This window comes from Carlito syrichta, unplaced genomic scaffold (assembly GCF_000164805.1).
Source record: "Carlito syrichta isolate Samal-C Ts95f unplaced genomic scaffold, Tarsius_syrichta-2.0.1 Scaffold170050, whole genome shotgun sequence".
In the NCBI taxonomy this organism is placed as follows: Eukaryota; Metazoa; Chordata; class Mammalia; order Primates; family Tarsiidae; genus Carlito; species Carlito syrichta.
In genome coordinates, this window is record NW_007114146.1 from 144,575 (window position 1) to 155,746 (window position 11,172).

Sequence of the window (11,172 nt, forward strand, 5' to 3'; positions counted from 1 at the left end):
GTCGAGGCTGCGGTGGCCGGGAGCGGCCCCTGCACTCCAGTCTGGGCGACAGAGTGAGACTCCAACTCAAAAAAAAAACTCTGCCTAATACCCTCGAGACCCGCAGAAGTCACTGCACGTGTCACAGCCCGTTCCTCTCCGTGGCCGAGTCAGCCATGGGACGCGTGTACTAGCATATTCCTTCCCGCTGAGTGTGAAACATCCCTTCCACTGTGGAGGGTCATCCAGACTGTTTTCCACTCTGACTTTCGCAGCAAGTGCTGTTGAGAACACTTGTGTGTGGGCCCTTGTGTGGGCGTGTGCTTCACTTCTCTGGAGTAAATGCCAACGAGGATGGTGGCTGGGTTGCTTGGTGAATGGATGTATGTTTAGTTTTTCACCTGCCGAATTATTTTTCAGACAATCTTTACTATTGTCATTTTCACCAACAATGTGTGAAAAGTCTGATTTCTTCACATTCTCACCAGCATTTGGGGTTTCACTGTTTTTTATTCTTTTTTTGAGTTGGGTCTCACTCGGTTGCCCAGACTGGAGTGCAGTGGCCGCTCCTGGCCACCGCAGCCTTGACCTGCCGGGCTCCGGCGATCCTTCCGCCTCAGCCTTCCGCGTAGCCGAAATTGCAGGCACGCGCTACCACGCCCGGCTGATTTTTTGATTTATTGTAGAGATGAGGTCTTGCCGCCCAGCTTTTTTTTTTTTTAAAGAAAATTAGAGAGCAAATTTATTTAGTGGAAGTGGATCATCATAAAGATCTTCATCCTGGTTGTTCCTACACCGAATAGCATAGCATGGGGGGGAGGAGGAGGAGGAGGAGGGGTTGGTCTTGCCATCTCAAGGCATGAATGGAGCTCGCAGAACTGGAAGTTGCTCAGTGAGTGAATATAAGTCTAATGATGCAAAGAATGCTTAGCTTCAGGGTTGCTTGCAAATCATCCCTCCTCACTCTTTTCTTGAAAATTATTTCTGGCCGGGTTTGGTGGCTCATCCCAGCACTTTGGGAGGCCAAGGTGAGTGGACTGCCTGAGCCTGCGGGTTCGAGACCCGCCCAGGCAACTTGATGAAACCTTGTCTCTACAATATATCAAAAATTAGCCGGGCATGGTAGCGCGCACCCGCAGTTGTGGCTACTTGGAGGGCTGAGCGGTCTTCTGACTATTCTAATAGATATTGGCTCTCATCTTGGCTTTAATGTGAGTTTTCCTCTTTTTTTTTTTTTTTTTTTGAGTTGGAGTCTCTGTTGCCCAGGCTGAATGCAGTGGCAAGCTCATGGCCCCACGGCCTCAACCTGCTGGGCTCCGGCGAGCCTTCTGCCTCAGCCTTCCAAGTAGCTGGAATCACAGATGTGTGCCACCATGCTCAGCTAATTTTTTGATTGATTGTAGAGATGAGATCTCGCCAAGTTGCCCAGGCTGGTCTCGAACCCGTGGGCTCAGACAATTCTCTCACCTCAGCCTCCCAAAGTGCTGGGATTATAGGCATGAGCCACCATGCCTGGCTTTTTTTTTTTTTTTTTTTTTAGTTGGAGTCTCACTCTTATCACCCAGGCTGGAGTGCAGTGGCACTCTCACAGCCATTGCCACCTCGACCTGCTGGGCTCAGGTGATCCTTCCACCCCAGCCTTCCAAGTAGCCAGAACTACAGATGCAAACCACCACGTCTGGCTAGTTTTCTTGTGATTTATTGTAGAGACGAGATATCGCTAAGTTGCCTGGGCTGGTCTTGAAACCACGGGCTCAGGCAATCCACTCACCTTGGTCTCCCAAAGTGTTGGAATTACAGGCTGAGCCACTGAGCCTGGCCAAGTTGCTCTCTTAATAGCTAACAATGTTGAATGTATTTTCACGTGTTTATGTGCCATATGTTTCATGTAGTTCACGTGTATTCTCTTTGGCGAAGTGTCTGTTCCTGTCTCTCGCCCGCTGGGTTGGCTGCTTTTTTTTTTTTCCTCTAAAGGAGCACTTCACGAATGTGCATGTCATCTTGTACAGGCGCTATGCTTGTCTTCTCTGTGGTGTTTCGGTTTTGGTAGATGTGCCACCAAGGCGAGCACTGTTTTGGAGTTCTTTCTTTATTCTGGACAGCAGCCCTTTGCCGGGGTCACGGTTTGCGATGCCCACCCCCGTTGGCGGACTGCCTCTGTGTCCACTCAGCTGGGCCTTCTGAAGCCCTGTCTTAGCCCCTCTTTCTCTCCTGCCCTTGGTGCTGGGTCTGTGCCCCTCCCCGCCTGGCCCCTGCATCCTGGGGTCTCTGCTGGCAGCAGCGTGGAGCCGGGCTTCCCCTGCTGCCTCGGACCCCTCCGCCTCCCTGCCTCCTGGGACCCGTCAGCCAAATCTGCTTCCGAAAATCCATGCCTTGGTCTTTCCAGAAGACTTTCTTACAACACGAGATGTTTTAATTAAACATAGTTTTTTCCTACAATGTTCTCTCTTGATGGTTATCCTAGAACAGGGAGAGAAGACACACTCCCACCAAAACACGCAGCAGCCTGGACGGCACCGAGTGGGTGAGCCCAGCCAGACCCCACGGGCTGCCTCCTGCCACCGCACATGCCGGGCTTCTCCCCGGGGCACAGACCTTCCCTGGCCTGAGCAGGTCACTTCCGCGTCTCCCCGCCGTTCCTCATGACTGTCGCTGACCAGCAGGCCGTTGGTCATGAAGGCCTACTCGGCGGCTCCTGGGAGAGCGGGATGGCTGCGTTCCCAATGATGAGCCCAGAGGTCGCGTGGATGGGTGGTTCCGTAGCTCAAGGCCACCACGAGGGCCCTGGTCCTCTCAGCATTCTGCTGTGCCACCTGGCCCAGGCGGCTTTTCCCTGGGGCTTGCTCAGAGCCGCTGCACAGCTCACGCTCGGACGGAGGAGGGAAGAGGACTCCCTGCCTCGGGCCCCTCCGGGATGAGCAAGCCCTTCCCGGGAGCCCCGAGCAGGCGTCTCCACACAGCCGGCACCCGATGTTGTGTCCGGCGTTCACCTAGCGCAGGCCCTGGCGCCAGGATGGAACGACCTGCCAGGAGGCACCCCGAGCCCGGGTGAGCCCAGCTCCCCCTCCCCCAGCCCGGCCGCAGAGGCTGGGGGCAGGCGTGGCTGGGCGGGCCCACAGTGTGGGTCTGGCGGGGTCAGGGCGAGTGTCTCCTGATCTGCTCTGTGCCTCTTGAGGGGCGGCTTCGTGGCTGGGTCTGAGCAGTCGGGTCTAGCGCGCCCTCCTCGTGGTCTCCTGCTGGTGCTGATGTCGCCGGTGGCCCACCCCCACCCCACCCCCATCGCTAGCCTGGCCAGTGCCCCCAGGGGCGTCTTCCGCACCTGTGGTGGGGCCCCCAAGGCAGGAGGCGGTCCCAGGAGTGCTCCCCATACACTCCGCCACTGCCCTCCCAGCTTTGGGGTGCTCCTGGGAGCGCTGGCCGTGTGGCTCCCGGGCTGCCCGGCCTGTGCTCTAGCCCAGCCTTGCTGGCTTCCGCGTCCGCATTTGTGAAGCGTCACCTCGCATCCACCAGGCTGGCTCCTCCTTCCCGCCTCCCATGCGGGCTGTGGCGGCCCCACCTTTTAGAATGTCTGTGGCCTGGTGACCAGTGGAGCCTGCGACCTGCGGGGACCCCGTGAGGGCTCCCGAGAGGAGATGTGGGTCACGGGGGGCGTTTCCGCTCTGCGGGCATTTTAATCTAGTCTCGGCGCAGGGCCTGGTGCTGGCACGGTCCCTGCCTGGGCACTCGAGTGGGCACAGACAGCTGCAGCCGCGTCCTCACAGGGGCCGGGTGAGAAGGGGCTGCCACACCCCCTGCGGCGGGCCCTGCTGCTGACACCTCCCCCCTCCCACCCGGGAGCCAGGCCTCGTCCCGCCAGTCCTGCCGCCCAGGAGTGTGGAGGCCCGAGCGGTGCCGGGATCGAGGGGAGGCGCCCTGGCGGAGGCGTCTCTTGGCGGGAGGAAGGGCTGGACAGGACAGCCCGCTGGTGCGTCTTTCCCAGGGAAGTGCAGGCAGATAATAAAGCCATGGAGAAAACAGGATTAAGGTCATGAACAGGCCGGAGTTTGATCTTTCAATAAGCCAAAGCCTGACTGACAGGCCGGCCTGCGAGGTGGGCAGCCTCCGCGCCGACCCGGCCGGGCTGAAACTCGAGGAGGCCTGGAGGCCCTTTCATGTGTGTGCCGGGACTCGCGGAGGGGCTGCCGGGCCAGCCTGCACGCGGGGTGATGGCGGGCTGGACACGCCCACCGGGGCCATCCCGCTGGTCTGCGGCCCGGCCCCCACCCCCAGGCGGGGTGCCACTCCTCACGCCTCCCTCAGCCTCCGTCGAGACCTCGGGTTCTGTTCTCCCTGCGGGCGGGGCTGGCACGCAGCCGTCGCGGAGTGGCAGGGGCTTGGCTGTCCCTCTCCTTCCTCCCTCTCTGCCCTTCTCACCCCTGGAGTGGGCACCGCGGGCCCCGGGACGGGGGATCACCGGCCCATCTAAGGGGAAAGCTGGAGTCTGCGCCCACGTCAGGTGCCGGAGCGTTCCTGCGGCCCACAGCTGGTGGTCTTCAGGCCCACCCCGACTCCCAGGCGCAGGGACCCTGCTGCCTCTCCCCGGACAGGCGGACCCCGAAGTATCCCGGGGCCCGAGGACCGTGCAGTGCCATCTTGCTCGAGCCCGGGCCTGTAGCAGCTGAGGGCGGCCGTGTGTCCTGCACCTGCACAGGGCTGGGCTCCCCCCGGGAGAGGTGTCGGGTGCCTACCGAGAGGGGCACCCCTCTGGCTGCTCGCCCGTGGTCTCGCTCCTGCTGTGGGCTCCTCGTTTTGCCACAGGGCAGCTTGGGGCCTGATCCGAGGGTGTCGGTCGTGAGGGTCCAGCCACAGCCCTGAGCCAGCCTGGAGGTGGGGGCGCTTGGCGACCTGGCCGCTCCCAGGGGACTGAGTCCTTGGCTGGACACCGCGCTGCCCTGCACACGTGTGAGCACGTGTGTCCCTTTCCCCTCTGGGCCAGGTCACCACCGCTCCCTGTCCTAAAGCCCCTCCGGCCCCTCCACCGTCTTGCCCATCCCAGCAGATGCCCGTGTTCCACTCTGAGCCTTCGCTCAAGCCAGCCAGGCCTGGAAACCCCATCTGGACCCGACGCAACCATGCGCCACCACAAAGCCCTCCCTGATCCAGACCCGTGGCTGGAGCTGGCGGCCCTTCCCACCGCTCCCGTGTCCGAGCACGCATGCATGTGGCCTGGCTGGAAACAGACCCTGGTGTGCCTGCCCTGAACACAGCCAATGAGAGGCGGGGCATCTGGTGCCCCTCGGAACGGCAAGGGACACCTGGCGGAGCCCCTTTGAGCCGCGTGGGCCCGGCGGTCAGGGCGATTACCCGCCTGGGAGTCCCCCTCCTTAAAGTACCTGCCTCTCCTTTGAAAGCATTGCTGACAGCTTCTTTCATGCTTTGTTTCTTCACCTCTTTCAGGAACCCTGTAATTTCTCTCTCGTTCTTTCTCTCTCCCCCCTTTCCTTTTGCTTTCTTGTCCCCTCTGTCCCCCTGAACTCTTTGAAACGGGCTCTCTGCCTGCTGACACCAAACTGGTACTTTGCGTCTCACTTCTCCTTATCCCTTTATGGCAACAGATGTTGAAATTTTGTATCCTTTTATCTGTCCGCTGCCCCTTCCTGTAATTATGGGCCTTGTTAGCAGTACAAAGTGGCTGCCGGCCGCCGGCCTTTGAGCCATTGTGTCTGAACACGTGTGCGCGGGCGGGCGCTGGAGGCGCGTACACACGCGTGAGGGGCTGCGTGCCTGGGACGCCGTCCCTCACTGCCGGGCCGGGGCAGCGAGGCCGGGCGGCACCTCCCCCTCGCCGTCGGGGGTCAGCCCCGGGAGTCCTCGCCTGTCCTGCCAGAAGCAGGAGGCTGGCGGAAGCCCCGTGGCACACCTGGACAGCGGTCCGGGGGCAGGGGCCGCATGGCTGTGCCGTCTGAGGGCACGGAGGGCAGGGGCTGTGGCACGGACGCGTGTGTGTGTGAGACACGGAGCCTCCGTTTCCTCACCCGTGAGATGGGATGAAGGCGCGCCCCTCTTAGGCCTGCTGTCAGGGTGCGCGGCCGATGCGTGTAAGGCGTCCCACAGGGCGCCGGGCAGCGTGGCTCGGCTGGGCCCGCGTCCCGCGCAGCCGCCTGCTGGCCCGGCATCCTGGCGGGAACAGGCCCTTCTGTGAGTTCCCGCTCTTGCTGCTCACCAGCGTCCCGAGAGCTCGGCCTTGTCGGGGAAAGTTGCTTGTGCCTGAGGCCCTGTGCCTCCTCTGGCAGTCGGGGGCCAGGCTAGGACAGTCCACTCCTGCGCGAAAGCCGCTCGGCGCTGCCACTCCGGAGCTGGTAGGCCCCCTCCCGCCAGCACGCCCCTGAGCCTCCAGCCAGGCCAGCCTGCCAGCCACTGCACGATCCCCGCACCCGTGCCCTGCAAAGTGGCCACAGCTCCTGCCGCCTGGGCCTCTTCCCGCCCCTGTGTGGCCTGCCATGGTCTCGACCCTCCGTCTTGTCCCTCGGTGACGACTCGGTGTTCTGGGGCCTGCCAGCTCTGGGGCCTCTCTCCAAGGGGCCCACCGGGCCACACTGCCTTGCTGGCTGGACGCGTGGCTCAGACCCGCTGCCTCCCTGGCCTGAAACCTCAAAAAGTCCCTGCCCGCATCACCTGCAGCCTCCAAGCACAGTGCGCCTTGTCTGCAGACGGTGCCCAGCAAGTGGCGGTTGGTGGAAAGGAGGAGCGCCTCCCGTTCGCAGCCGCGTTGGGCCCGGCCATCCCGGATGGCAGAGGAGGTGGGAGGTCAACTGTCACCTCCATCCTTTCTCTCCCCAGACGCCCCTGTTGCGTTTCAGGGCCACACGTGCCGGACTGGTCCTCACACACAAAGGCGGTCTCCAGGGGACATCAGGAGTCCAGTGTGTCACCAGTACCTGGAAACAGCGTGGGCAGGGCCAGGAGGGCGCAGTGACCAGGAGCTGGCAGGAGAGTGGGGCTGGGAGAAGCAGGCTGCGGCGCACCGGGCCGTGTGCCTCTGCAAGCCTGCCAGCCCACTGTGGCTTGGCGCTCAGGGCCCCGCTGCAGGTGGCTGTCCCCACGGTGACGTGATGGTGTCCGTGTCTCATTTAAGTTTCCCTCCACTCTGGCTGGCAGGAAGTCCCCAGGAAGTCCAGCTGCCATGGAGTGGCCGAGCTGTGGGGCTGAGGAGGGACCCGAGTTTCTGCATTCTGCTGGCCTCTCCCTGCCCAGGTGCGGCCCCTGCGGTCTTCCCAGCCCATCTCGCCCGTCAGGCTCGCAGGCGGCCCTGTCCGTCTTTATCTTCCCTGGGTTGAGAGAGAGGCTGGGGAGGCCAGGACGTGGAGGCCCCCAGCCCAGGCTGCTCCTGAGACTGGCTTTGTCCACAGGAGTTGGAAGGGAGGCCCTTTTGGTCTGGCCCTCCCTAGTGACAGGCTGGGCCCGGCTCCTGCCCGGCCGGGCTCGGCGCGGCAGCCCCGTTCCCACACAAGTTGTGGGCAGCCGGGGCTCTGCGCCCGCTCGCACCCCACAGAGAGAGGCCGAGAAGCATTCTTAGCATTCTTTCCAGAGAAAAGGGGTGAGATGTCTGAACTTGGGGGTCGCCACGTTATACAAATTGCAATCTAATCGTTTTTGCAAGAACACACTTGTAGTAAGAAAAGGCGCCGGGGGGGGGGGGGGGGGGGGGGGGCGGCGGCAGGGGCTTCTTTGTCCCCTTCCCCCGAAGTTTGGTGCTATTGTCGGCGTCCGTCCTGCTGGAGCAGTCGAGCCAGAGCCGTGCAGTCAAGTCGGTCCTGGGGTGGGGCGCCAAGGCCCCGGTGCCATTTCTGTGTGTTTTCCCAAATCAAAGCCCAGCAGGGCTCCCATGGCACTGCCGACCCGACTGGGAGAGATGGGCCATTTTCCAGAGCCTGGAGTGTCCGTTCCTGCTCTGAACTTAACCTCACGGGCGGGCCTGCACCACAGAGCCTCGAGGGCCCCAGGCCCCAGAGGCGGAGCGAGTATCTTTCTATTGGCCGCCGAACGTGCGTGTGGCCATCTCAGAGCCGAGCACAGCCCGGCAGAGAGAACGCAGCCCCTGGCCAGGCTGGGCTGCCAGGCCAAGGGCCCCAGGGCTCCCCAGAGAGCAGGGCTCTGGGCAGCTCTGCACTCCTCACTGCGTGTTTCGGGGCAGCTCAGACGCCGGGCAGGGCCAGGCGGCACCCTGTCTGGGTGTGCCTGTGCCCAGCTCTCCTTCCGCTGACGCGGGGCCCCGGGTGGAGGGCAGCGCCTGCTGGGTTTCACTGCTCCCCACCCACTGCCTTTCATCTCCCATTTCAGACAGACAGACGTGAAATTACGCTAGATGAAAGAGTGCCCCGCCATTCCTACGGTCTCATAATGGAGGGGCAGCCTCGAACCTGGGAGGAAGGCCAGAGCGCGGCTGTCCCCGCCTGTGTGCACCCAGCGTCCCTGGGGCTCCAGAGCCTGCCCTGCTGGGGAGGCTGGTCACCTTCTCCCCCCAGCCCAGGGCTGGGCCCCTGGGAGGAAGACAGGTGCCGCCCTGTGGAGGGAGGCCAGCCCGGTGGTGACTCGGGCCACCTACCCGGCTCGCTGCCCAGGGCTCCCAGGGCAGGGCAGGGGGCAGGGCGGGCAGAGGGCTCCCTGCTTCCTTCAGCCTGCGGGGAGGAGGGAGGCTGCCAGCGGGGGGCCGAGCGAGAGCACCTTGGCCCCGTCCGCACTCGCCCGAGAGGCCGGCAGCCTGTCTGCCTCGGACGCGGCGTGGGCCCAGGCGGGGCCCGTGGCCCTCGAAGCCTTCTCCGCCGCACAGGTGCCCGCCTTTGGGGCAGATGTGCCCGGGAGGCACCCGCAGCCATGTTTCGGTTCCCACGCCACGGAGGACCCGCGCCCGACCGCAGGGGAGGCTGAGGTGCCGGGCCTGGATGGTCCCCGGCCTTCCTGCAGGAACTCCGTGCCTCCACCCGGCCCTGGCCACAGGGATTAGCGGGTGCACTTGATGTTGAGGGGCAGTTGCTAGGGCCGGAAGGCCCCCCTGCGTGGTTGCTAGGGGCCTGGCATCGGGGCAAGGGGTCTGCCCACTGCCGCGGTCACGGAGGGAATTACACAGTCACAAAGAAGTTTCTCCTCGGTAATCTGCTCTCGGCCCGGGTGGGGGTGGGGAGGCCGGAGCCCCGCAGGCCGGGGGCTGTGATCACAGAGGCGTGCGAGCCCGGGCTGGGGGCAGCGGGCCAGGAGCACCAGGGACAGCCCGCTAAGCTGCTTTCTCAGCGATTTCGCTCCCCAGACACAAAGGTGTTTGCTTGTTTGAACATCTCCTGGGACGCCCCTGCGCCCTTTGTGTGGTCTTTATCCCCAACGAGGCTTGAGCCCCAGATTACAGGCGGGAATTAGGGCTTTGGACTCGGCAGCTCAGAGCTGCTTGACCTGCAGGATCAGGGAGTATAAAGTAGCCAAGTGTGTGTGGGCGGGGCGGCCCCCAGGCCATTCAGCCCGAGGACAGCCAGGAGCGCAGGTGTGATGGTGGCCTCGGGGCACTGGGCAGGCCCCTCCCTCGGGGAAGGAGCGCGGCACTACCCAGGCTTCCGCCTCTGCGGGCTGGGCCACCGCGGGGCAGCCCTCACCTGGCCTTCCTCTCCCCAGCGGGCAGCTGGTGACACACCTGGGCAGCGACTTTCCCCTGGGGGCCGGGGTGCTGGACGTCATGTACGAGTCCCCGTCCACGCTGCTGTCCTGTGGCTATGACACCTACGTGCGCTACTGGGACCTCCGTGCCAGTGTCCGGTAAGTGGGAGCCGCGTGCCAATCCCAGTCCTTCCAGTTCGGGCCGTGAGGGGCCCAGAGGCGTGCCTGGGCAGTGCTGGCCCAGGGGCCTGGGAGACAGCGGCCAGCAGGCCCGGGCTGGGTGAGCACGCCTCGGCGCCCGAGCTGTCAGGTGCTGGGAGGGCGCCGTGCCGGCCCTCCCACGGCCTTCGCTGCCCTCCTCTCCGGAGTCGGCCCTGGCCGGGCTTGGCGAAGGGGCCTGGGGCTCGGGCTCGTCTCCGGCCCCGTGCCCCGACGCCCTGGCTGCACCCCGGGACCTCCTGCCTCTTCTCCTCTGCGCAGGAAGTGCGTCATGGAGTGGGAGGAGCCCCACAACAGCACCCTGTACTGCCTGCAGACCGACGGCAACCACCTGCTGGCCACAGGCTCCTCCTACTACGGCGTCGTGCAGCTGTGGGACCGGCGCCAGAGAGCCTGCCTGCACGTGAGTGTCCTGCCCGCCCCGCAGCCTCTCGGGAGGGACGTGGCCGAGGACGGCCTGGCGAGGGCCGGGGCGCCCGCCTGCCGTGGCCTTGGTTCACGGGCCTGGGATGCCGGGTCAGGGCGCCCGCTTCCCGCCCGGAGGCCCTGACCCCTCTCTGCCCCGCAGGCCTTCCCGCTGACCCCCACCCCGCTCAGCAGCCCCGTGTACTGCCTACGGCTCACCACCAGGCACCTCTATGCCGCGCTGTCCTACAGCCTCCACGGCCTGGATTTTCAGAACCCGTGACCGCCAGGGCCGCCCCTGCTGTGGGCCGGGAAGCCAGCTACTCAGGGACCTCTCGCGGGAGGGTGCGTGCCAGCCCCTCCCACAGCCACCGTGCTCCTGGACCTGTGACCCCAGAGCTCGGCCCCTGAAGCGGGGGCGTCTGACTCCTGGGGCTCTGGGCTCAGCCGGAGACGCAGCCCTCCCAGGAGCCTGTCGGTGCTGGGACTCACCGCTTCTGCATGTGGCTGAGGCGGGGCATGCGACCCCGGAGCCGGACCAAGGACCCGGCGTGGAGAGGCCCGCCGGCATGCATGCCCTTCCCAGGACAGCCTCATGGGCGCCATAATGGGGAGCGGTGGTGCCCCCACTCCCAGCTGGTATTGTGCTGCCCCTTCCCGGAAGGAGAGGGGGAATGCCAGGACCCCAGCCACTCCACCTGGCCGGCCCGCCTTGACCCAGCTCGCGGGCTGGGTGCACTCCTCGGGCACCGTGGTCTGGCTTTGCTTTGGAGCCAAGGAAGGAGCCAAGGGAGACCAGCAGTTCTGAGGCCCGAGCCAGCCCCATCTTGGCCGGCTGTGGAGACAAGCTGCGGCTGTCATTTTTGTAACAATAAAGCCTGGTGGTTCACAGCCCGCTTCCTCGTAGTTCTGGGAGGCCCTGGGAGCAGGGGACAGCGGCTCACTGGG

At 64.2% G+C, this 11,172-nt stretch overlaps 1 protein-coding gene across 1 annotated transcript in view; it reads left to right on the forward strand.

Moving 5' to 3' along the window:
* Window positions 1-11,118, forward strand: part of FBXW4 (F-box and WD repeat domain containing 4) — a 75,654-nt gene extending 64,536 nt beyond the window's left edge. The window contains exons 7-9 of the mRNA XM_008051358.2: window positions 9,619-9,759; window positions 10,081-10,222; window positions 10,388-11,118. Of these exons, the coding sequence (XP_008049549.1) occupies window positions 9,619-9,759; window positions 10,081-10,222; window positions 10,388-10,507 (403 nt within the window). The 3' untranslated portion in view covers window positions 10,508-11,118. The remainder of the gene's footprint in view (window positions 1-9,618; window positions 9,760-10,080; window positions 10,223-10,387) is intronic.
* Window positions 11,119-11,172: the final 54 nt, after the last annotated feature.